At 47.5% G+C, this 25,661-nt stretch overlaps 1 protein-coding gene across 2 annotated transcripts in view; it reads left to right on the forward strand.

Annotated features, from left to right (window-relative positions):
- Grhl2 (grainyhead like transcription factor 2) overlaps positions 1-25,661 on the forward strand; it is a 108,138-nt gene that overhangs the window by 70,032 nt on the left and 12,445 nt on the right. For both annotated transcript variants that reach the window (XM_057792752.1, XM_057792754.1), the window contains exons 9-12: positions 17,757-17,915; positions 20,294-20,381; positions 20,792-20,931; positions 24,452-24,483. In XM_057792752.1, the coding sequence (XP_057648735.1) occupies positions 17,757-17,915; positions 20,294-20,381; positions 20,792-20,931; positions 24,452-24,483 (419 nt within the window). The remainder of the gene's footprint in view (positions 1-17,756; positions 17,916-20,293; positions 20,382-20,791; positions 20,932-24,451; positions 24,484-25,661) is intronic.

Raw genomic sequence — 25,661 nt, forward strand, 5'->3', positions numbered from 1 at the left:
CAGAGATTTGTCTGTGCTGTCCCAAGGCTCCTGCCACCCCTCCCTCCTCACTTCAGCCAGGCCCCTTGTCTTTGTCTTTCTCTTTATGCTCTACTATACAAGGGGCCGGCTGTGTAAGGGCACAGCGCTGGGATGTGTTGGAATGTCTCCATCAACCATCCTGCTGGGGCATGGGTGCTGGCCATCCAGCCAGGGACCCAGTAGGGACCTAGTAACCGAACAACAGTGTGACAAGGCCGAACCCACTTCACACTCACTGGGCTCTACATCAGCTGTCCCACAGTGTTGAAGCTACCTCTAACCATGACTTGTCATCTATGTTTTCAGTGTCACAGTCTGTGGTCATGGCTGTTAGAGGTGAAGTGTTTCAGTAGAGAATGCGGAAATCTGAAGGGTCGGGCTCCATGGCAACCGATGGGGTGGTTGATCTGGGGCTAAGCTGACCGTCCAGCCAGTTCATTCCATACCACTTGCTTATCATATCCAAGTGCTCACTTGCTTGTTTAAATGTGTGTGTACACATGTGTGGTCTGGGTGTACACATGCGTGCTTGGGTGTTTGTTGGTTTGCACATATATGCACACATGTACTCAGCAGACATGCTGATTTTCTTATACACTGACAATATCGATTGCTTTTAGGAAGTATTTCATGCTACTTCCTGAGCGAGTTTGTTTCGTTTCTTAATGTCTATCCTTACTGACTGTCATTCTGTTAACTGAAGGGTAAGTTTTAAAAGCTGCAAACGATTCTACAAACCACAGAAGAGCATTTGGAGACAAGGGCTGAAAGCCAGCCCCTCGGCCTGGGATGCTGAGCAGACTTGACGGAGCTTGCTTTCACGTCCATAGAGTCTGAGGCCCAAACATCACTGAGTTTATAGTACGCAGACTGCAAAAGGCAACACAGCATAGCAGTTGCGGGGAAGACTTGCAGTAAAGCTGAAAGAACAGTGGCCTCATGAAGCCTGTGCTTGTTGATTCCAGGAGTTGCACTTCCGTTCTCTGTAGGCTTCAAGGGGCGGGGCAGGGGCGGCCGTGAGGGGTCTCAGTCTGTAGCACAGGGTTTTTCTTTTTAACGTGGACAGAGAACAGAGACTTGTGGTTCACAAGACAACCAATACACGTGGGAATATTAAAGCATTTATGAACCATTGCAAAATTTAATGTTCTTACCCATATTTAAAAACAAGGAGTTTCTGTTTGGTTGGTATCATTTTCTGAGAGGGCCTGGGATTACAGGCACACACTGTAATACCAGATTTAGAAGATTATTTTGTTGTTGCTGCAGGTCTAGAAATTATTTTGGGTAATTGAGTTCTAGAAGTCACGGGCAAGGTTGTGAGTCGGTTCTCATGATGAGTGCACACTCACTACTTTTTCCTAGTTGTCCCTTTCTCTCCAGCCATGATGTACGTTTGAATTTTTATGCGCAGTGGCATCAACCCTAGGTTCAGGTTTTCTATGGCTCCCTGGGTCAGGGTGGCAGCCACATAATAAAAAAAATTCGAAATGGTTCTCACTCTCATGTATCAAGGACTTTACCCACTGGGCCTTCACCTTAGCTCCTCTTCTAAAAAAATTTGATTATTTATTTAGTGTGTGTGCATCCTGTGTGGTACCCAGGGCCTCCCATGTGCTAGACCAGTGCTCAGCCTCCGGGTGCCTTCCCTTGTCCCACTCCATCGCCCAGCTGCCTCTGTGGCTGCCTTGCATGCTGTATCTGTCTGTCCTCTGGAACAAACGCATGGAGAGGCCAGCAGCACGGAATCATTCAGGAATCATTCAGCTTCCTTTAGTGATGGGAGCAGCTCTCGGAGAGGTTGTTCACACGCTCCCAGCCACAGCCTGGTGGAGGCAGAGCCTGCAATGATGGCCCGCCTCTCAGAGCCGGTTTTTCCGGTTGTGCCAGGCGACAGTCTTGGACAGGGCCTGTTTCCCTATGGGGTCTGTGCAGTCTGGGCTGAGCATTCTCTCTGGTCCTTGGTGTCTAGATGGCAAGGTTCTGGAGGTTCTGAGCGTTGCCACTGTCAGTGTGGGAACCATAGGAACCGGTCAGGTGGGTGCTGGGTCATTGCAGCTCAAGGTCCCTGCACTGAGCTGCAGACTCAGGGCCTAGTCCTTATGCCAGAGTAGCCAACATATGTGTTCTTTTTTTCTTAGGGCAAGGGGTGGTTTTCAAACAGGGTCTCTCTGTGTAGCCTAGGCTGGCTGTGAACTCACAGTAATCCTCCTGCCTCACTCTTCCAAATGCTAGTATTACAGGCTCTGCCACAAGTCCAGCTTCCAGCATTTGGCTTCCCCTTCCTCAGTTTTCTTTTGGCCAGCTGTGAAATGGTGGGGAGTGGGGGAAGAAGCGTTCCGCAGATGCCTAAGGTTCTGCCCAGAGGATTATGGCGGGAGAGCTGTATACCACGCTCTCATTCACAGGGATGATTCTAAGTTTTTCTTTGTCACCAAATGCTGGCACTTACAAAGCAGGCTTGCCTACACGAGTCTCCAAGGGGCTGATTTGTGAAGAGCAGAGCAGAGAGCTCAGAGTGCTGTGGGAGAGCTCTGAGCGTCCACGGCGGTGACATCACCTACACAGCGGCAGCCCTAACTGCAGTCTGAGTCCTGAAGCCCTTCCCTCCACCTTTTCATTCAGTGCTGTCTCCCCGTTCACGGTGATTCCAAGACTGACCTGCTAGAGAGGTCTCACGGTGACGTATAGGACACGAGTGTTGGGGTGCTGCTAGGTGTCTTGTGACAATGCTGTGGATTACAGTCTTCTTTGGGTCCTTCACCCTATCAGGACCCCAATCCCCGCCCCTCACCCCATCTCTGTGTTTGCCCCTTCCTACACTCAATCAAATGCTAGAATGAAGGAGCTTCCTCACCTTTAAGTGTTTTAAATCTCTCGCTGGCCAATAGTGGCACACACCTTTAATCCCAGCACTAGGGAGGCAGAGGCCACCCTGGTGTATAAAAGCTGGTTCTAGGACAGCCATAGCTACAAAGAGAAACCCTTTCTCACAGAACAAAACAGAGAGAGAGAGAGAGAGAGAGAGAGAGAAGAAAAAGAAAAAAATCTCTCTGCAGCCAATGTTTTGGAAGGATCTTGATTCAGTAAAAATATTTCTTCCTCGCCACCATCAGAGATGAGTTTTAATCTCATCTTTCCTTAGAAATTTTTTGTTTATTATCATTGTGTCTCTGTGTGTGCGAGCATGGTTGCACAGGAGCCAGGGTATGCATGTAGAGGTCAGAGGTCAGCTTTCAGATTTCTCTTTGTACCTTGCTTTGAGCCAGGGCCTCTTACCTCTGCCTCTCTCCATGCTCTAGACCAGGAGGACGCGAGCTTCCATTTAATTCTCCTGTCCCCGCCTCCTGTCTCCCAGGAAACACACTGAGATCACAAATGCACCTAACTTCTTATGTAGGTTCTGGGGATGGGTCTCAGATTGTGAAGCTCACGAGGCAAGTGCTTTTACCCCCAGGCATTTCTTTTGACAATTTTTAAAGAAAAACCTAGACTAATTTATTACTATGAACCTGGTACAGTGAGGATTCTCCTTGTCGCATTTGAGGCCAGCATCTCTGCTCACCAGGGTAGAGCAGGACCTTGTCATCAAGTCATCTGTGAACATTCTTTCTGCTTGCTAGGACTAGGAAAGACCCCCTCAAGAAGGAAGTCATTTTAGGGCTGTTCGGAGACACGTCTGTGCTAACAAGCATTTAGGATGACACTGGAGGCGTATGACTAGGAGACATCATCACATATGACGTGTGTGGATCTCAGATTCGGACTTGCATCCCAGCACTGCAAGATTAGGTAAATGGGAGGGCGGATGCTACCCCCAGGCTCCTCTCTTACCATCTTCACAGAAGGAACTCAGACATTAAAACAAGATGGATCCTATGATTTTCCTACCTCACAGAATGTAGGATGTAACTTACAGGGGTCAGGAGGGAAAACACATTCGGTTGTACTTCCTCAGGCAAAGCCATTTGAATACCCCATCCTGCTTGGCCACTCACCTCCTTCTCCTCAAGGGCCTGGGCCCACACTCACCCAGCCGCAGCAGGGATAATGTGCTGGTTTAACACTTCCGTGCTCAGAGCTTTCCTTATCCTTGTGCCCGGAACATTCCTTCTTTGTATCATGAAAGCCATTGACTGGAATGGCCACAACCACTGCTACTAAGCTCTTATCAATGGAGTGCTTGTGTGTGCATGTGTGTGCTTGTGTGTGCTATGTGTGTGTATACAGACTAACTCAATATCAGCATCTGTCTCCTGACTAGCCTGATGTTAGTGAGTTCTGTGTGTGTGCAGGCGCATGTACATGTGTGTGTGTGATTGTGTGTGCATGCAGACTAACTTAACATCAGCCTTTCTCCTGACTAGCCTGATATTAGTGAGTTCTCTGTGTGTGCATGTGTGTGTGTGTAAGTGCATGTGCTGACTAGCCCAACAGTGGCTCTTGCACAGCTATGAACTCGCTCGTACACTCTAAAGGCAGTGTGCCCTAATACTGCAGTTCTGCGCTATCAGTGGGTTCTTTCTATCTTCACATGCTTATTATCCATCTTCCCATAGTGCCAACTCTTTCTCTGGTACTAATTCATTTTTATGGTTTTCTCCATGTGATTTTCTTATACTTTTTTTCCAGTATGTGAATAGCACAGGAGAATTTTTTTCTTCTCTTTCCTTTATCCAAAACCACGCAAGAGGCACAGCATTTAAGAAACAAAGTCAAGGTGGAACACACTCACATGTAAACTAGCAGATAAGGGTGGGCTCCTCTAATTTTGCCTCTTTTTCTATGCTTTAGAAAAGGCATAGAAACTGGAGGGCCTGTGAGCTGGCTCAGTGGGTAATGGTTCTTGCCACCAATGCTGATGAGATCAGAGTTCTGTCTCTGGAACCCACATGTTAGAAGGAAAGAACTGGTTCCTACAAGTTGTTCTCTGACCTTTATATATATGTGTTCATGTGTGCACTCGAGTGTATACACATACACATGCATGCCTGCATGCGTGCGCACACACACACACACACACAAACACACACAGAGAACTGGATTTACAATAGAAGCTCACCTGTAAATTTGAACCTGTAGGAGCCAGTAAGGTGGGCGTGGGCTCCCTGAGCCATTCCCCTCAATAGTTTACTTTAATTAATGACAAGTAAATGATTTTTGCCTCAACAGTAAAAAGATGTCATTTAAGAACTGAGGCCATTTCTGAGGAGTGGTTGTTGACATGATTGGCTGGTGACAAGTAGGGAGGGGTAAGAGGCCTTCATGTATCTGAAGGCCATCCGTAAGGGAGACAGAAGCCCATGGGATGCCCGAGCGCGACTTTGCCTGTTCTGTAGAAAAGCTGGCTGAGTCGTGGAGATTTGATGAGCAGTGTTCTCCAGAGCGACCTCCTTTGCCCTTGTGAAGTCTTGGCGTCTTTCCTGTCTCCTTGTGTGGGAGGTGTCCTCCTTCAGGAGCCGCCAGTGCTGAGCAAGCCCCACCCAACTTCCTGCACGTGGGCCAGTAATCTCTCCTCTAGCTTAGGAGACAGCTTGGTGTCAGAGCAGCATGCTCTGTGATGGCAGTGACATTTCACACGAGGAAGCAGGGAATAGGAAGAACAGACTCACGGCAATCTTCTCGTACACTCCCTGCCTTGTGGTTACTTTGAGGTCATGCTAATGAGAGGTCAGCTTACACTCAGTATCGAATCACGGCGGATCTATCATGTCTCAGATTTGTTATTTCTTTTCACGCCTCCTTTTTCTTTTTTCTTTTAATTTTGTGTGTGTGTGTGTGTGTGTGTGTGTGTGTGTGTGTGTGTGTGGTGTCCACAGAGGCCAAAAGAAGTTCTCAGATTCCCCTGGAACTGAAGTTACCAGCAGTTGTGAACCACCAGATGTGGGTGCTGGGAGCTGAACTTGGGTCCTGTGGAAGGCATTGAAGGCTCTATTGCTGAGTGGTCTACTTGGCCCCATTTGTCTGTCTCTTTCCCAGCATTTCTGTTTCCTCTAAGATGTTTAGCGGATGCTGTTGTTGAGACAAGGTCTCAGCAGAGGCTGAGCGTGAACCCTTGACTGCCCTTCTTTCATTTTCTGTGCTGGGATTACAGGCGTGTGCCGTCACACTGTGCTTTAATTGATGTTGGGCGCCAACCACAGGACTTGTAAGCTACATTTGGGGCACTGGAGACGATGCAGCGGTTAAGAGCACTAGTTACTCTTGTAGAGGACCCAGGTTCTATTCCCAGCACCCACCTTGTGTCTCACAACCACCTGAGACGCCTTTTCTGAGGAATCTGTTACCTTCTCAACTCCTAGGGCATGAGCCATACAGTGGTAAACACACATATATGTAGGCAAAGCCCTCCTATACATAGAATAAAATAAATAAATCGGAAAAGTAATTTATACAAAGCTAAACTTGATGGTCATGATGAGCCTTTCCCAGGGCATGCTTCTAAGTGGGCAGTGCTCTCCCCCTTGAATGGCAGAAACCACACTGTAAGAAGAGATAACTGGACCCCAGACATGTGGCAAGGTGTGCAAATATTGGTTTTCAGGATGCACAGAGCGAGAGCCAATGGGCCTTCTAAAGGAGACCATATTTCCGAATGACCAAGGTTCTAACTTTGCTGATCCCCTACCCCGTAACCCCTAGTAAGTTGCTGTCTTTGCCTGGGAGCTTCTACGGTACTTGAGAGACCGCCATTTGCACAGCCATTGCATCCCAGCATTGCTTAACTTGGGCCCGATTCTAAGCAGGTTACCTGATAGAGAGTATTATGGGGCATCCTATGGTTTCAAAAGTAAAGAGTGCACTGGGAGAGGCTCCTGGGAGAGGTCTCAAAAAGATTGAGTTACACACTGCCAAGCAGGGCAAATGGCGTTTTTATGTGTTTGCTGGGGTGTGGTGTGGGCGGAGGGAGCTTTAAAAGGGCAAGGCAAACATTTGCTGGAGTCTTTGGTATTGAATTTAAACAAAGCCATGCCTTTGTTCCTTCTTTATAAGGTAAGGGCTGATGGGAAAAGCAAGGAGGCTAGAGCGAGGGCTTGTGAACCGGGAATAATCTCTTCTTACAGTGTGGAGTAGCCATGGTTTCTGCCGTGCATTCTGCTTATGGCTCTTAGCAGCTATGAACTATTGTGCCGTGCAGGGAATTGGATTCCACATTTGGATTTCATGACCCAATAGTATGCGCTTGTGTGCACAATGACTGATATTTGCTCACCAATTACTCTAACCTAGGCGCCTTGCCATGCCAGGCTTTTATACATATTATCCAATCGTTCGTGTTTCTAAGCAGGCGACATTCTTCATCTAGCCAATAGGTGATTTAAGGTTAGCTAGCTTGCCTCGGAACACAGCAAATGCATACATAAGGCCACGATTTCCCGCCTCGGTTGTGTGCTCCTCCTGAGGTGCTGCCCTCTGCTGGGAGAACCTTGGGGGACAAACATCCCCACTCACTGGCAGGGCTTTCTCTGAGGAAGCACTTGAGGTACCGGTTAGGAAGATGGGGTTTGTGGCCAGTTAGGACAGGCCTGGGACTGAGATGGACTTCTAGGACCCCTGCCTCCGTCTCCTAGCCCTGGGATTGCAGGCAGACACCATTGTGCCTGGCTCTTGATTTTCTTTTCTCTTCTGCCATTTTTCTGTATCTTTTATTTTAAAGGTTTAGATAAGAAATTATAATAATATGGTTAACGACACACACCCTAAGCCTAGATCAACCCACTACTAATGCTTCTCCAGGTTTTCTCAACCCCCAGCCCCTGCCTAACTTGTTCTGCACTTCATCACTTCTGTACTTTCCGTGTAGATAGAGGATGCCCTTTCCGTGGGATCAGGGAAGATTGAAGAGAGCTCAGCGATCTGCTGCATCTTAGGGGTTAGAAAGATGACATGCCAGATGGAGAAGGGGAGCTCGGGCACTGGAAGGCCCAAGAGCAGGGTCGATGGAGCCCAGAAGACAACAGAGTCTCTTGTAAGGTTGCTCAATATGGATCAGCTATGGTGGACAGGAGACAAGCGGGCAAAGGCTGGCTGGAGCAAGGCTTTAGAAACGTAGGGAACCAGGAGGCAGGGAAGGAATGGGTGGCGAGTAAGGAGGCTGCAGAGGAGGATGGGGAAAGAGGAGGATGAGCAGGAGGAAGAGCAGTCAAGAAAGCTGACCGAATTTGGGACACTGTTAGGAGGCACACTTGGGCCTCACCCCAGGCCTGCTGAGTGTGGAATTTTGGGGGTGGAGCCCCCAAACAGGAGTTTTAATAAGACTTGCTAGTGATTGAGGGGAACTCAGATTTGAAAACTCATGTCTATAAAGATGCGGCTGAGAAAGCCTGCTCTCAGCTGAAGAAAGCAAACTTGATGGTGAATCCATATTCCCGTGCACATTGGTGTGCAGATTTGTGTGGTTATACAGAAATATATAGTTTAAGCAGTGCCACTGTGTCTGAGTTTCATTAATTGAACATTATGGTGGCATTGAACCCTGTTTTGTGGCATTGCTTATATATTAAAAGTTGAGAGTTCGAGACCAGCCTGGTCTACAGAGCTAGTTCCAGGACAGGCTCCAAAGCCACAGAGAAACCACGTCTCGGAAAAAAAAAAAAAAAAAAAGTTGAAAACAGCCTAATGGGAGAAATTGTCATTCTATATGTAAGTACTTTTAAACAGCAGAGAATGATCAGATTTCATTGTTCAGTAGAAGTGAGAACCCAGACTGTATGTATTCTCTGCTGCCACCCCCGCCCCCTGCAAAGAAAAAGCCAGGAATTTGCATATCATGTCAATGCTTACCCGAGAGCAAAGGAGTCAGAAAGCGTGAAATTTTCCCTTTTGTACCTTTTACATTCGGATCAGGTTCAAGCACTACAAACCTAAGTTTTAAGAAGTGGGGATATGGCCAAGTTGGAAGGCTGCTTACCTAGCATACACAAAGCCCTGGTTTTGATCTTTGCATCACACAAACAAGGAGTACATGAGGTCCTTCCAGAAAGAGTGAGATAGATAGATAGACAGACAGACAGACAGACAGACAGACAGATAGATAGATAGATAGAAAGATAGAACAAGAAAACAAAACCACCAAGAAGTTGAGTGAGCCATGCTGTGGTGACGCACGCCTTTAATCCCAGCACTCAGAGGCAGAGGACTGTTAGGTAGTGACTCCTAGGTCTTCCTTGCCCCAGTTTGCTGCTGTACAAGACCTGCTGGGGTGGCAGAGCTCAACAGAGCATTTAAGTCTAGTGGAGGCTTCTGACTTAGATATCTCTCCAGCAAATTTCTGTGGAGAAGTAGATTTGCTGTTTTAAGAATAAGTTTACCTCAGTTTAGTGTTTGTTTGTTAATGAGACTTTTAAACAGATCCATGTTGGAGTCATCTGAGGGTGGCTTCATTACTCCCTGAGGGAGAATCAGGTGGTGCCCCCTGGGAAAGAGCTTGCACTGGGACCCTTGTGGTGCAGAGGGGGCTACCTGACCAGTGAACAGGGAGGCCTGGTTGACTGTGCCCTTGTTCTGAGGATGTGCATTTGCAGAGATGAGCACCACAGAGGCTGGCTTGTGGGCAGTGCTGTGTTAACGGGATGGTGGGGGAACTCTGTGGATTTTACTGCATAGCCCTTTCCAGTTTAAAAATATGACCTCATTTAAATACCATAGTACCAAGGTGGGGGTTGTTGGAGCTGCTTAAAACATAGGGTCTGAAATCAGAAGGGTTGGCTGAGAGAGCCTTCCGCCTTCCTTCCCTTTCCTTCCTTCTTTTTTTTTTTTTTTTTTTTTTTTGGATTTTCAAGACAGGGTTTCTCCGTAGCTTTTTGGTTCCTGTCCTGGAACTAGCTCTTGTAGATCAGGCTGGACTCGAACTCACAGAGATCCGCCTGCCTCTGCCTCCCGAGTGCTGGGATTAAAGGCGTGCGCCACCACCGCCCGGCTTTTTCTTGCTTCTTTCCTTCCTTTTTTCCTTCCTTTTTTCCTTTTTTCCTTCCTTCCTTCCTTCCTTCCTTCCTTCCTTCCTTCCTTCCTTCCTTCCTTCCTTCCTTCCTTCTCTCCCTCCCCCCTTTCTTTTTTTCTTTCTTTTTCCTGTTTGTGTTTGTGCATTTAATCTTGCTCTCAGTTATAGAGAAAGTTGGCCTCTGGAAAACCCTGCACTGTAGGTCAGTCCTGCCTTGGAGATTTTTAGCTTGGAAGTCCATTTACTCCAGGCCTCTTGAGTGAACACTTCCTTCTCTTTGCTGGCCCTAGTCCTCTCACTGTCGGCTTCCCTAGGGTGTGGGCCCTCCCTTTCCGGAGCCCCATGGCTCTTCCCAGTCTCTCTCCAGGCCTCTAACTTGGTTGTCGCCTAGATCTACTTCTCCTACTTGGCCCCAGGGCAGCTCCAGTACTGGTTGCATGAGTTGCTCTCTGTGCCTCTTCACAGCCTTGTTCCACTGCAAGTCTTTCCTGACCTACCTCTTAGTCATCCTGCCCCCCCCCATTTCCCTCTATCTCTCCCTTATCCTGCAGTTCCTATGGGGGACAGCCCAGTTAAGTTTTCCTTCTCTGAATTCTCACAGCAGGTATGGTCTGGGTTGTTGGACTTGGTTTCTGGTTATGCTTGTTCCACAACACTGACTAGACCTGGGAATGAACGCTGATTTTCCCCCGGAGCAGGGTCTGCTGTTATATTACTCTGTACTGCTCATCCGTCCAGAGGGTGTGAGCGTGTGTGAATAGGGAGGTAGTTAGATGGATAGACAGACGATCGTACTGAATATGTAGTTGGTACTTAAGTGTTAATTCATCTATCGGTAGGTAGATGGGCACACAGACAAGCGGTCAGATAGCTGCAGAGAAGACAACTGGTCACAGAGGACCCCACGCTGTGACCCTGAAAACTGCAGTTGTTTATGTCAGCCTTGACCTCCAGGAGTTATTACTTATGAAAGACCGGGCATAAAAGGGAAAAAGCATATTTGGATAAATAATTTATGTTCCCTTATCTCATTGAGTAAATATTTTCTGAGGAGCCCAAGCCTGGCATAATGCAGCTGATTTGAAGCCAAGAAAGAGTCCTTCTTAGGGCTTTTCGCCAGCGTGGCGTACACAGGTAATTAAACGCTAAACAACGAACAACAGATTAAACTGAAATACTAAGTGTACGAAGAGAACAGTAAAGAGAAACTTGGTAGAATGTGCTTCTGGTTGGGAGGGAGAAAAGTGACTCTGGGTGGGGAGGCCGGAGGTTGGTCTGTCTGAAGAGTTAGCACTGAGCCAAGAGCTGAAAGAGAGGAGGGGGTGTCCTGTGCTGACTGACAAGGACAGCAGGGGGTGGGGGCGGTGACCCTGATGTGCTCTGGAAACAACAACAGCAGCAGATAGATGGTGGAAGAACAGGAAAGCCGTGGTAGAAAGCGAGAATGTGTGTTCAGCCATACCAACGGCGCACGTGTCTCAATTGTTATTGCATCTGCACTCGTACAATCTTATCAAAGTGGATGAAAAAAATGACAAAATGTACGGAAGTTACCTAAAGGTGTGTAGTAAGAGGCAAGAATGAATTTTAGCACTTGGGAGTCAGAGGCAGGAGGATCTCTGAGTTCAGGCTGGCTTGGTCTATGTAGTGTGTTCCAGAACAGCTAGAGCCATATAGTGAAACCCTGTCTAGGGAAAGATAAAGGGAGGGAAAGGAGGAGGAGTGGAAGGAGGAGAGGAAGGAGGGAGAGGAAGAGGCAGCAAGAACAGAACAGAGTAGGAGAATAGGCAACAGCACTCTTGTGTGTTTACTTGTCAGTTTTGAAAGACTGGCTTCTGGCCTTACACCTGCTTCTCTGTGCACGCCTGTGCTGTGACTGCGGCTGATGCCTGTGCGGTTCCTTAGACAAAATGCTTTAAATTTCAAGCTGCTTTCTAAGCCAATTAAAGGTAGGGTCAGTTGCTTTACTGGGAAATCCCAGAACCACAGTGGTTCTGAAGCCCACGGGAGGCCGTTTGTTTTAATAAACCTCCCCACATGCTTGGCGCATAGCTGAGTTTGAGACCTCTGCAAAGTCTCTTGTTTGCTAGAGGTCACGAAGCAGGAATTGCCACTCACATGTGGCAATTGTCATTCACACGTAGCAATTGTCACTCACATGTAGCAATTGTCACTTACATGTAGCAATTGTTCCTCACATGTAGCAGTTGTCACTCACATGTAGCAATTGTTATTCTCATGTAGCAATTGTCACTCACATGTAGCAATTGTCACTTACATATAGCAGTTGTCATTCACATTTTTATTTCTAAAACATCAGGTGCTTTTCCAGGGAAAGACGTCTAAGCACATTTAGAAACGATCTGATTCACTCTGAACCTGTGAGGAAATTGGAACGCTCTCTACTATTTGCCTGAGTGCACATGATTTAATTAGTTCTCCCGAAGGCGGGAAAGTGTGCTTGTACAATTAGAACACACTGGGAAAGTGTGTTTGTACAATTAGAACACACCTGAGGTTTGGTAAGTGCGGTGTGGAAGGAGAGGCCTCACAACTGTTGTGTGTGTAACTCAAATGCCTGTGGTTATTTACCTGGTCCATCGTTCTCTGCTTGGTCCGAGCTCCTGCTGAAGGTAAAAACAGCTTTCCGTGCTTGGCATCTGGATGAACATTCAGTGGGTGACCTCATCCCTTGCCCTCCTCAAACCTAACACGTTTACACCAGGTTCCTTGTAGGTGAATTCCCAGAAAGTTGCTCTCGTGTTTGCACGCTGCCCATGGAGCTGGGACATGGTTGGGTTCGCAAGATGAAAGGGACAAGTGAGTGCTTATCAGTTCCGAGGCCTTCCATTCCCTGCCTCTCCACCCTCCCGCCCCCCACTTTGGTTAAAGTTCAACCATTTGGATTCTGAGTGTGGCACAGCCGGGCTGAGATGGATGCCATTAGGCACTGCCAGCTTTTTCCGTGGGCTCTGTCTGCAGGAGAAGGAGTGGTGCTGAGCAGAACATCGCACCCTACCTGCTCGGCTCACTGAGATGCCAGCGCAGGGCTGCACAGAAGGCAAACTCCTGCGGGTTACCTTTTATGGGATCAGGATGCCTCGAATCTGCACCACATTGGGGCCTTCTGTGGAGACCCTTTCTATTTTAAGAGCATTGAGTCTAAATGTCTCCCCATGGAACTCATTGACTTTTAAGGACCGTGTGTCCCAGGTGACTGACTTTTATAGCTTCTGCAAGGACGATTGAGTCTATTTATCATGGTACATTGTCAGTGAGCATCCCATTGGCTGTCGATGGCCAGGCTACTTAAGTGGTCCTTGTAAGTAGTTATGATCTATTGCTCTAGCTTTCTTAGACTTGCATCAGAGAGATTGTAATTAGCACCTTCTTTCTACCTAGCATGTAGACCCACAGTGAATGGTGGGCATGTAAGTTAGAGCCCACCATGAATAAAGCCCAGCCACGTAGGAAATGTCCACCAGAACATTAGCTTCTCTTCTACTAGGTAGGCCTTTTCACAGAGTGAGGGAAAACACACACACACACACAGACACACACACACACACACAGTACTGAGGTGCCGCCATCAGGAAGATCTCTGTGAAACACACGGTCGGAATTAGGGACAACCAAACGGTTCAGCAGAGTGAACATTTAATTTGCTGACACAAAGCTGCATTCTGGCCAAGATAGCCGCATTGCCAGCAGTAAAAAAAGTCAAGTGTCCCCAGAAAAGGACACCTCTTTCCTGACCTGCAAATCAATGGTCAGTGAAGCCATTGTAATCTCTAAGGCACCAACCAGCATGTTGCTTCTCGCCCCATCCCACCCGTCTGTTGTGGTTCATGGGCCCGTAGCTTATATGTTTATGCTAGCACAGCCTCAGGAAACTCAAGGCACTTGAAAACATTTGCTCCTTGAGTGAGTGTTAAATAGAATTTCTCTGCCACTCAGGGGCTCTCCAAGGCTGGAGGTAGCATTCTCTGTTACCGTGACTGTTAGGGACAACCAGCTTCTACTCTAGAAGCCTCCTGACGGTCATAGTGTTTAAGAGTCCTCACTACTCAGGCATTTGCCCCTCCTCGCCCCTGTTCCTTAGAATTTGTGAGGCTCCTGCTCAAGCCTGTGTTCCTGTGGCTTATATCTAACTCGTATCCTCAAGGCTAAGAACTTCGTGCCTGGGGCCTCTGCTCACACTTCTGGGCCACTGTCTGATGGTCATTGCTGAATACTTGCTCCATCCTCCCCTGAGCTGTTAGCTCTATGAGGAGGACTTGGCATCTGTCTTTATTTCTAATGTCCCAACACTGTTTGATCCATTGTGTGTTTCCATGGGTTTTATAGACTGAATAAATGAATGAAAAGACTATATGAGTGAAATGAATATATATATTTAAAGTACCTTTTATTAATATAAAATTAATATAAATTATATCTTATTTAAGATACACAAATGATATTACAGGGTCCATATAAATAATAAGGTATAGAAATTAACATTTATTGCCTTATACAGTTATCCTTTCCCTTCATGCATGTGTGCGTGTCTGCATGTGTACGCGTGCTCCCGTGTCTGTGTGTAAAGGAGATAAAATTCACTCATTCTTGCTGGGCATGGTGCCTATAATTCCAGCTCTAGAGAGGCTGAATTGAGAGGATCCATGTTTAACACCAGTTGGTTTTAAAGAGTGAGTCCCAAGTTCCAGTGACCTTGGGCTACAGAGGCGGAGCCTGTCTCAAAACCAAAGAAACAGGGAAAAATTTAGTTCTTAAACACAAATCCAATCAACCTCTCAAAGCACCCACATATTAGATCTCTCTAGATGAGACAAAAACAGTCTAGAGTGATTCGTTTTTTTAGATGGAGGCTGGAAAGGCGGGTGCCTGTGGCACAGCCGGCAGAGTTGTGGTGATTGGCACAGAAACTTGTCAGCTGTCCCGGTGCCTTGCTAATGCACCCAAAATTACAAGGAGGGGGTCACAGACCCAAAGATACGGTGCATAAAGAGGTAAAGCCTTGGAAATTAGATGCCTGGTGGTGCAAATTACCCAAGTCTGTGGGGCTTCAAACAGCAGGACGGTGCTTAGGAGAAATGTAAGGTTTTTGTCATCCGGCAGGGATGTCATCCTGGGCATTTTCGCAGGGACACAAAAGGTTTTGACATCCATCAAAAGCCCAGGGGTCAGAACTTTTGAAAAGTTGTGTTATATGTAATAAATACACGTCCTGTTCTTCCCCAGTGACTTTTGTTGTTGTTTTTCTGTCATTCTCACCAGAATCTTTTCTTTTTCTCTTTTTTTCTTCTTCCTTTTCTGAGACAGGGTTTCTCTGTGTCGTCCTGATGGGAATCATCTTGAAATGGTGTGTCAGTTTCTTGTGTGTCTGTGACCAGAACAGTTGCTGGAAGAGAGGTGTTGGTTTTTCTCTCTTCTCTGAGTTTCAGAAGGCTTCAGTCCATTGTGGCTGGGATGCATCATGGCAGGAGCATGCGTCAGGGTTGTCACATCAAGGGAGCCGGGAGGCAGAGAACCAGGGGCTGGCTGTAACCTTCAAAGGCTTAGAGACCTAGTTCCCCGCCAGTGCATCTCCTAAAGGTTACCCAGCCTCAGACAGCACTCACACCCTAGTCTCTGGGGAATTACAGATCCAAACTATGACAAATGGCATCTTTTGACTGTGACCCGTCATTGTGTAGAATGAGGGTTATTTTTGCCGATTTAATCGCTCATTTACACCCGTCCCCTGTCTCTATACCCTGTACAATGAAACTCGTTTTTATTCTGTTAATCAAACGGAACCTTAAAAACGGGCTGGAGTTTCCACCCGACTGGGCTCCCGTCGTTTCTGTTATAGGTTTTTGTTTTTTGTTAGAAGGTTTTAAAAGTTTTTATTTTGTTTTCTTGATGCCACACGCTGTGAGGATTTTGTTCTCGGTTGCACTGGGCCTCACGACCCCCATAACTCAGGCCCCTGATTGCTGGGATGGCGGCTGTGCTGCCACTTCCTGCCAACTGGAGCAGCCGATCTGCTGTTACTTTCCATTTCCATCGCCAGCTCCTATCCTTTCCCACAAACATGGAGATTAGTGTTCAGGTTTCTTCTGCAGACAGAGGCTTTTCAGGTGTTTTAATGGGACTGTGGAAAGCTGAAAATGTCGAGTGACCTGTCTGAGGTCCCTTAGCTGTCAGTGCTCGAGTAGGGGCTGCAGTTGGAGCTTTTGACTCTCATCTAGTGGGCTTTCTACAGGATAAGTTATCTGTCCAGTGCTTTGAGTATCTGTTCTTTGCTAGGCATTGCATTAGGTGCCCGTCAGATTAAATAATCAATTATCCCAGCTCCCACACTTCACAGTCCAGGAAAACAAAGTTTTATATAAATCCAACCAGGTTTTAGTACTGCTGGATTAAAACGGAAGTTTTTTCTAGTTCAATCCTTCCTCCCTCCCTCCCTCTCTCCCTCCCTCCCTCCCTCCCTCCCTCCTTCCCTCCTTCCCTCCCTCCCTCCCTCCCTCCTTCCCTCCTTCCCTCCTTTCTTTCCTTCCTTCTTTCCTTCCTTTCCTGCTTTCTTGCTTTCTAGTCTTGCAGGTCAGAGGCTAGGGAAAGTTATACTATTAGAAATGACAACTTAGCCGGGCAGTGGTGGTGCACACCTTTAATCCCAGCACTTGGGAGGCAGAGGCAGGCAGATCTCTGTGAGTTCGAGGCCAGCCTGGTCTACAAGAGCTAGTTCCAGGACAGGAACCAAAAGCTACAGAGAAATCCTGTCTTGTAAAAAAATTAAAGTGGGGGAAGGGAACATCTTTAATCAATTAACTTTATGAATGCGTGCCTGAGTGTATGTGTGCATACATGCCACGTTCCTGAGTGTATATGTGCATACATGCCACGTGCCTGAGTGCATGTGTGCATACATGCCACGTGCCTGAGTGTATGTGTGCATATATGCCATGTGCCTGAGTGTATGTGTGCATACATGCCACGTGCATGCAGAAGACTGGGACTACAGGTGTGCGCCACCACTTCTGGCTAACAAGAGGCCAGAAGATGGTGTCAGATCTCCTAGAACTGGAGTTACAGCAATTGTGAGCCACCGCCTGGGCTCTGGGACCCAAACCCTGTTCCTCTGGAAGAGCAGCAGGTGTTCTGGCTGCTGCGCTGTCTCTCCAGCTCCAGAAGGGATCACTTTGATATGTGGGAAAGCAGTGTTTTAATTAACTCACTCATGGCTAAGAGAGTACGGCTTTGCTGATGTACTTTCTGGAAGGCTCTTTAAACTGTCTATTTCAAGGTCAAAATGTAAGCAAATTGTTCAGAAGTTTCTAGTGAATGTATTTTTTATTTTCTAAACGGGGTTTCTCTTTGTAGCCCTGGCTGTCCTAGAACTCATTGTGTAGACCAGGCTGGCCTCACACTCAGAGTTCTACCTGAGTGTGTGCCACCACTGGGCTTTTTTTTTTCCTTTCTTGCCAGGATGTGGTAGGGCCCATCTTTAACCCTAGCACTCAGGAGGCAGAGGCAGGTGGTACACTGAGTTTGAGGCCAGCCTGGTCTACAGAGTGAGTTTCAGGACAGCCAGGGCTACACAGAGAAACCCTGTCTTGAAAAAAGAGAAGTTTACAGCCATATACTACATAGATTTGTACATTCAGCAGGGTCTATGGGAAAGTATCGAACATCTGTCGTTGTCCTGATAGGTTCACGTCAGACTTTAGCTCCACGCGTCTGCTCGCCTCACTCTGGAGATCCTCTGCATGGCAGTTCGTGAACTTTCTTCTTTTTCTCCCTCCTCCAGATTTTCATCACCGTGAATTGCTTGAGTACAGATTTCTCCTCCCAAAAGGGCGTGAAAGGGCTTCCTTTGATGATTCAGATCGACACATACAGTTACAACAACCGCAGCAATAAACCCATCCACAGAGCATACTGCCAGATCAAGGTCTTCTGTGACAAGGTGAGCAAAGACGGCAGCTTGTCAGAAAGGCACTGTGGTTATGACTGGATGTTGTTTTGATGGCCTTCCTCCCTGTCTGCTCGTGTCTAAGGAATCATTTCTCGACCACATGGAGGCGCTAGTCTTTCATTCCCAGGGCCTATCAGATAGTCAAGGCCTCCCCAGTCTGCTGCCCTTTGTCGTGGCTGCTGCCCATGTTTGCCCTTCTAACCATTAATTGAGTGGCTGGCATTGGCCTATGGCTTAGTCCTCAGGCTTCTAAAACAAAATACCACAGGCTAGGTGGTGTAACCAATAGAAACCTATCTTTACAGTTCTGGGGGTTTGGAGCCTAAGACCAAGGAGTTCAGTTCCTGTGAGGGTCAGGCAGTCATAGGTCATGGAGATGGAATCAAAGGTGGCCTTGGCGAAGTTGTCCCAGGTGGCAGTGCCCCTGGCTGATGTGCAGCGGTCACCAGCACCAGCCAGCAGCAGCAGCTTCTCGGGCACGGGACAGTGTGGGGCTGTTCCCTCCTGTCTCCACACAGGACAATGGAAAGCTTGGCCAAGATGACTCCTGGAAAGGCAGTGACTGCTTCCTTGGACCACTTAACACCCAGGTCAACATGGCCACTGCAGTCCTCAATAGTGACCACAGCCTTGAACCTGGTCCTCATGGCAGTGTCTGTATGGGCGTGGTCTTCAGAACCCAGTCCTTCAGGGATGCATCTAGGAAAAAGTCAGTAATCTTGGGTCCCTTAAAGGGGTGGGGAGAGCAGGTGGATCTCCAGGGACTCCAGGTGGCCCAGCGTGGTGGTAGGGATCCACTCCAGGTCTTCGCTTTACCTCCACAGCCCTGAGGCCTTTACTACCTCAATTGTCTCTCCCCCCCCCCCCCCCCAACCAACCTGACCCCTGCAGAGGCCTCTGATTTCCCAGCCTGATCTCTGGGTCTTCCCACTGCTTCTGCATCATTCACCATTTGGTATTTTCCAGAAGAGAAGGAAGTCATACACATACACCCACACACACACATACACATATATATATATTTCCTGAGACAGGATTTCCCTGTGTAGCCTGGCTGTCCAGGAACTCTGTAAACCAGGCTGGCCTCAAACTCACAGAGATCTGCCTGCCTCTGCTTGCTGAGTGGCACTGCCTGGTGGCAATAATTCTTAAAACAATTCCAGACTGCTCTCATAGAACAGTATAAACAATACCCTAACTTAAAAGTAAATTTTCTTGGGCTGTATCCCTCTGTATTACTTACTTTTCTCTTGCTGTGATAAAACACCATGACCGAAACAATTGTCGAAAACTCTGGCTATGGGTGCAGAGGGTTGAGAGTTCATCTTGGTAGGTGAGCTGTAGCAGCAGAGTGTATCGAAGTTGGAGCAGGCTGAGAGATCATGTCCAGTGCAGACACAAAGCAAAGAGAGAAACTGGAAGTGGGTGAGGCCCTAAACTCTCAACACTCACCCCCATGATGCACTTCTTCCAGAAAACCTACCATCTTCTCAAACATCACCACCAGTAGGGGACCAAGTCTCCAAATCCCCAAGCTGTGGGAACATTTGTCCTTAGATCACCCTGCTGTCTGCTTAGTTTTCTCTGCTGTGATAACACAGGCGACCGAAAGCAGCTTATGGAAGAACAGGTTTATTTCTTTTTACACTTCCAGGTCACAGTCCATCAGTGTGAAGTCAGAGCAGGAGCAAGACTTAAATCTGTTTTAGTGGAACACTAAATTCTACAGAGCTCCCTACACATGGCTAAGTGCCCTGTATGTACCTCACAATGCTGCGTTTTCCCATTCCAAGCATGCATATTTTGGAGAGCCTCTTGCAGAAGGGAGGGTGTGCACCATTCTTCTATGCAGTAGAATGAGCACCGTCTCTAAGCATATGGGGGCAATGATGCGTCCATGTTAGGGCATTCCCTCCCTCATCTTTGTGTGCACGACTCAGAGACAAACGCCCCTTTATTCCTCCTGTGATCCTTTCAAGTTCATAACCGTAAGCAGAGGAGAACTTGCAGAAAAGTTACGTTCGTCTGAAAGCTGTCTGTCTAGTCACAGACTCAATGTGCCAGGGCCTCTGCCACTCTGTTAGAGCACTGAGTTACTCGGTAGGTGACACCGAGCTAGAAAAGTTAGCTGGTTCTTTCCACGTGGATTCGAAACTCACAGTCATGAAATAGGTGAGACAGAAAGAGGAGACAAGATAGTTGGCATCTATCCCAGGTCTAGAGTGCAGCCTAACCGTCTGAGGGTTGTACCACAGGGAGGGAGCCGAGGCTTCCCGTCTTCATGGTGTGTGTGTCGGTGTGTTCGTGTCAGTATCCTTGCATGCTCTGAGGACATAACTTGCTTGGTCTCTCCTTGCTTTCCCTATCAGGGAGCAGAAAGAAAAATCCGAGATGAAGAAAGAAAACAGAACAGGAAGAAAGGGAAGGGCCAGGCCTCCCAAAGCCAGTGTAACAACTGTGAGTCACCCCCACCCTCACCCCAAGACTGCCTGTGCAAAGGGGAGATTGCAGCCAGCAGGGTCCTATGGGAAGACAGCAGAAGGAGGCTGGCTGCAGGGGAAGGTGCAAAGAAATGCCCAAGAGATGGCCTGCTTTGCCCTTGCAGTAGAGGCAGGAGTGGGGAGAGGCTCTGGACGCACTCGGTGTTGGTTGGGGAGATGGAGTCGTTCGTATGGAAAAGTCTTATACCCAGGACTCCAGGGCGACCAGCAGGAAGTGGAGGAGCATTCACTCCTCCTGCAGTACTTCCTGGAAGCCCGCGTTCAACGCATAGTCATGTCTAGGGCGCCGAGAAAGCTGCTGGGGAGAATATGACCGAGCGTTCTCAGCCACGGAACCCTGATGGTGGTCTCTGTGGTTGCCCGCAGCCTCTGACGGGAAGCTGGCCGCCATGCCTTTACAGAAGAAGAGTGACATCACCTACTTCAAAACCATGCCCGACCTGCACTCGCAGCCCGTGCTCTTCATCCCGGATGTTCACTTCGCAAACCTGCAAAGGACTGGACAGGTAGGACCCCTGCTCATGCCCTCCTGGCGCCTTCCTCGCCTGTGTTGGCGCTCTGGCAGAGCCGACCCCAAATAAACACCCTCGTGTCTAGCAGCACAGGAAAGTCGGTACCATTGCGTACAAAAATAGATTTCTTTCTTTTTCCAGAAAAGACTATCTTGAGAAAATACATTCTAAAGCAAAGAAAGTGTGAGCTGTCATTAGAAAATTGTGGAGAAAGCTCTGCCTATAAGTTAGTTGTTCTGCTGAGTCTAGCAGGCGCTATCAGCGCGCACACCGCCACCTAGTGGTAAAAGTAAAACTGTATCAATAACTTCCTACATTTGCGGGAGAGGTTGGATGAAGATCTTGTCAACAATTTTTTCCTAAGTAATTAATAGTTCTCACTGAATGAATAAATCGTTTCTCATCTGAAGTATGAAGAAATCATATAGTATATCTTCCTTCAAAAACCTAAATTCTATGGTTTTATTTCCAAATGCCATGAAGGATTTAAAACCAAGTAAATGTTCGATAGGTCATGACTGCTTAGTTTTGTGCAAGTGAAGGCAGAAGCTGCGAGCTCAGTGATATTGTTAATTATGATATTGCTCAGTGAAAACAAAAAGCAGGGTACCAGTGTGTCTGCGTCCTGTGCTCCAGGGCCGCTGAGCTGAGCTGCCCACTGAGCTGGTGATGGCAGAGCCCTCTGTAAGGGAAGGTTTCTTCTCCCTTTTCTTCATTAAGGTTGTTTTACTATGTGGAGAAAAATAAAAGAGGTTCCTTAGTGTTAGTCAGAGTGGCTTTGGCCACTCTAACTGGGATTTTAATTTTGCATTGATTGGTTCTCTTTTGAATCCAGAGTCCTTGCGTGAAAGGACTGTTTTGAGAAATAGAAGCATAAAGGTAGACTCAAGACCCCTCCCTCTCTGAGTGCTGGGGTGGACCTCATTCTGAAGGAGAAATATTGCTGGGGTCTCCTCTTTCTGGAGAATGTTTGATGTAGTGATGGGGCAGCTTTACAATGAGAAGACTTTAGTGTGTGTGCGCGCACGTGCGCACGCGTGGGTGTCTGTGCATGTGAGTGTGCGTGTGTGAGCGTCTCTCCCTGTTCATGATATAATATGGTGATAACTATACCCATACTTTCTGTGTGGAGTGAGTTTCTGCTAAGAACCACTTTACATTTCTATCTTGCCTTATTCCATAGAAACCAAGACACAGGACAGGATTAATGCTATCCAGAGAAGACAGCCAGCAAGAATGTGTGTATGTGAGCGTGTGTGTTTGTGTGTGTATGTGTTTGGTGTGTGTGCATGTATGGTGTATATGTGTGGTGTGTGTGTATGTGAGCGTGTGTGTGTATGATGTGTGTGTGTCCCCTTTTTAAAAAGCTCCCAAGCCTGTAGCTGGGAGTGAGGTCCCCACATCTTGCAGAAGAGCAATAGCTAACAGAGTTAAACCCTTTTGCTTCCGGTCACAACTCTAGCTGTGGTGCTACGTCACCCTTGAAAATCTGCTGATGTGTAATCTCTTGGCAATATGTCTCTGAGAAACACAAAGCCCTAAATGACTCTCAAGAGGAATAGTGTCCCAACCTGGTTGGTCTCATAGCCCCACTCACCCCTCAGTGTCACGCCCAAGGCAGACTCTGAGGAAACGTGACCTGGAGAGTTTGTTGTCCTTACCAGGCAGAGCAGCCTGGCGGCTTGGTACTGCTTGACCTAAGCCTACTTCACAGCACCCTGGGGTCCCTGTGACCCTGGATTTTGAGTGTCAGAAGGGCGCCTAACTGGAGGTCTGGGCAGCTACACTTGGCTGTCTTGTGAATAGCCTGCTGTCAATCACTTTGCAAAGCAGAAGAATGGAACAGAGGTTATCTGGAGCTTTTAAACATTGCTTTCTGGGAAGAGCTAGTTGAAGAGGTCCTTGAGGCAGAATGATGCAGCACTGAACCTTGGGGTGCTGAACACAAAGCTTTTACATTCATGGCTTTCTGTTTAAGAAGAAACAAAATCCAGTATAACAATAGTCATAAAAAAGTCTAAAACGACAGAGTTCTCCACATCTGAGCTGCTTGACAGAATGACTCAGGAGCATTTCCGGTACCTTTGTTCATTATGTAACTAGGCCTGGGTTCGTCGACACCCCCAGTGCTGCTGGAAGCCCTGAGAGGGAAGGGAGGGAGGCTTCCACGGTCCAAAATGGGCAGGGACAGTGCCAGCTTTAGAAGAGACTACATGAATGTTCAAAACTGATTTGGGTATTCTTGACCACCCAAACACACACACAGATGCAATTCACAAAAGGCCCACTGTTAAGCTTTAGAAATAACGGGGACAAGAGCCTACACTACCACAAAGGACCCTCTGTACTTTTCCATCATTTGGAAGGGGGCTTCACCTTTTTCTTTCCTTTTCTTTCCTTTTCTTTTCTTTTCTTTTCTTTTCGGTTTTCTCTATGTAACAGCCCTGCCTGTCCTGGAACTCCCTCTGTAGACCAGGCTGGCCTCGAACTCACAGAGATCCTCCTGCCTCTGTGTGTGCCGCCGCTGCCCAGCAGGAGGCTTCACAAATTCTGACTGTGCTTGCCCCTGAGTTCTCCTAACAACACTTGCCCTTGGAGAGCTACTCTTTGCCACGTGACCTTTATAGCCTGAAGATAGATAATGAAGAATTGAAATAAAAGGAGGAGGACATGGCTACTCCTAAAGTATGGAGAAGATTTTATCGTAGATATAAGGGAGAAAGCAGGCAGAGGGAAGAGTCCAGGCCGAACATGGCTGGCAGTCTAAACCGAACTATGAGAGGAAAGACGGAGAGGGAGAGCAAGAGAGGAACCACCACCCAAGAGATGCATTCAGGGCCAAGAGGCCAAGAGAGCAGTGTAGCCCAAATGGCTTTTATACAGGGATCAGGCTGGGAGGGAGGGGCTGGGAAGAACCACAGGTACTGAGGGATTCTGGGAGTACTGGCCAGCATCTGCTTTGGTATGTTAAACAGGCACCTCAGTTGGCCTTTTGTTTCTTTGAGACCCTGCATTTCTGTGACTATGGGAAACCAGGGTAAGCCAGACTTCTTTGGGGAGCAAACACAGAGGCCCTGTTACTACCATCTTGCTATGGTTTGGATCTTACCAATGGTTTTTCTTAATGTCAGTGCAGAGGGCCTGAGTAATCTGGTTAGGCCAAACTAACTTCACTAGAAATAGTCACGTTTCTGAATTTCTTTATAAAATCTAAACGTCATCCTGAGTGAGAATACGAGGAGGTTGCACACACACACATATACACACACATACATACACATACACACATACACACAGACACACACACACACATACACACACACGTGCCACACACACATACATACATACACACACATACACACAGACACACACGCATACACACACGCACGCACACACGCATGCACGCACGCACGCACGAGAGAGAACAAACATTGCTTATCAAATGTATCTTTTTCTCCTTAAGAGAAGGTTTGCTCCACTCCCGGTCTACATGTGTCTGTTGTTTTCCCCACAGGTGTATTACAACGCAGATGATGAACGAGAAGGGTAAGACATGGCCATTTCGTTCTAAGCACTTAATGTTTATGTGGGTGGCAATGGACCTTCTGACCCTGGGCTACCCTGGTGCTTCAGTGTCAGCGCATGGCAGGAGCTTGGCCATTGCCGAATGCAGACTCCCTGGCTCTGTACTGTCTACTATATATGCACGTTATTGTCATGATTTACCCAGATTTCCCATCCTGCTCTTGCGATGAGGAAAAGGGCTGTGAGAAGCCGGGAAGCTTCTTCCAAGTCATCTAGCTGGCATGTGATCGAAGCTGGGGTCAAACCAGCACCTACCCATAATTCCCAACACTCACCTTTAGCCATTGTGCCTGTATTGCCCAATCTCCTCAATTCTTGACCCGTGGCTGTGGAGTACTCAGGAGTTGGGAGTGGGTGACACAGTAGGTGATTGTGATCATTAGCATCTTCTATCTTCATCTGGCTCTTCACTGATACTAACGTTGAGTCCCCAACACTCATTAGAATCCTTGACCTGCCTCTAAAACTTTTAATTTTTCTTCTTTTAAATTATGTGGGTATGTGCACATATGTGCAGATGTTCATGGAGGCAGATGGGTTGGATCCCTTGGACCTGGACTTACAGAAGCCCGAGCCACCTGACATGGGTGCTCGAAACCTAAGTCTAGTCCTCTGCATGAGCGGCATATAGTCCTTACTGATGAGCCCCCTCTCCAGCCTCCTTTTACATTTTATTAAGTTAATTAATTTTTATTTGGTACGTAATATTTGTACTCATTTCTATCATCATGGGATGATCGTTTGTCATGTACACAGTGTGTAATGATCAACTCAGTGCGATTAATATTTCCAGTTCCTCAAATATTGTCATTTCTGCATCAACAGTCTCCTTCCAAAGATAAGGAGACTGAGGCCCAAGGAAGTTGGGAAACATGTCCGAATTTGTACAGTAATAAACTATGAAGCAGGGATTTTATATCAGTCAAGGTGGCCTGACCTCAGAGTTTCTGTCCTTAGAATTCTAAGTGATGGGCCAGATAATCCCCAGAGATGTTAATGTTTTCCACAGACCCGCATCTGCGGGCCTGAGACTAAAGAATAGTTGATCTCACTTCCCTAATGTCTCTTCCTCTCGCACTGTCTTTCCCTTTCCTCCATGTGCCTGCAACACTCAGGGACTTGGGAAACAAATGCACAGG

Source organism: Chionomys nivalis, chromosome 17 (assembly GCF_950005125.1).
Source record: "Chionomys nivalis chromosome 17, mChiNiv1.1, whole genome shotgun sequence".
Classification (NCBI taxonomy): domain Eukaryota; kingdom Metazoa; phylum Chordata; class Mammalia; order Rodentia; family Cricetidae; genus Chionomys; species Chionomys nivalis.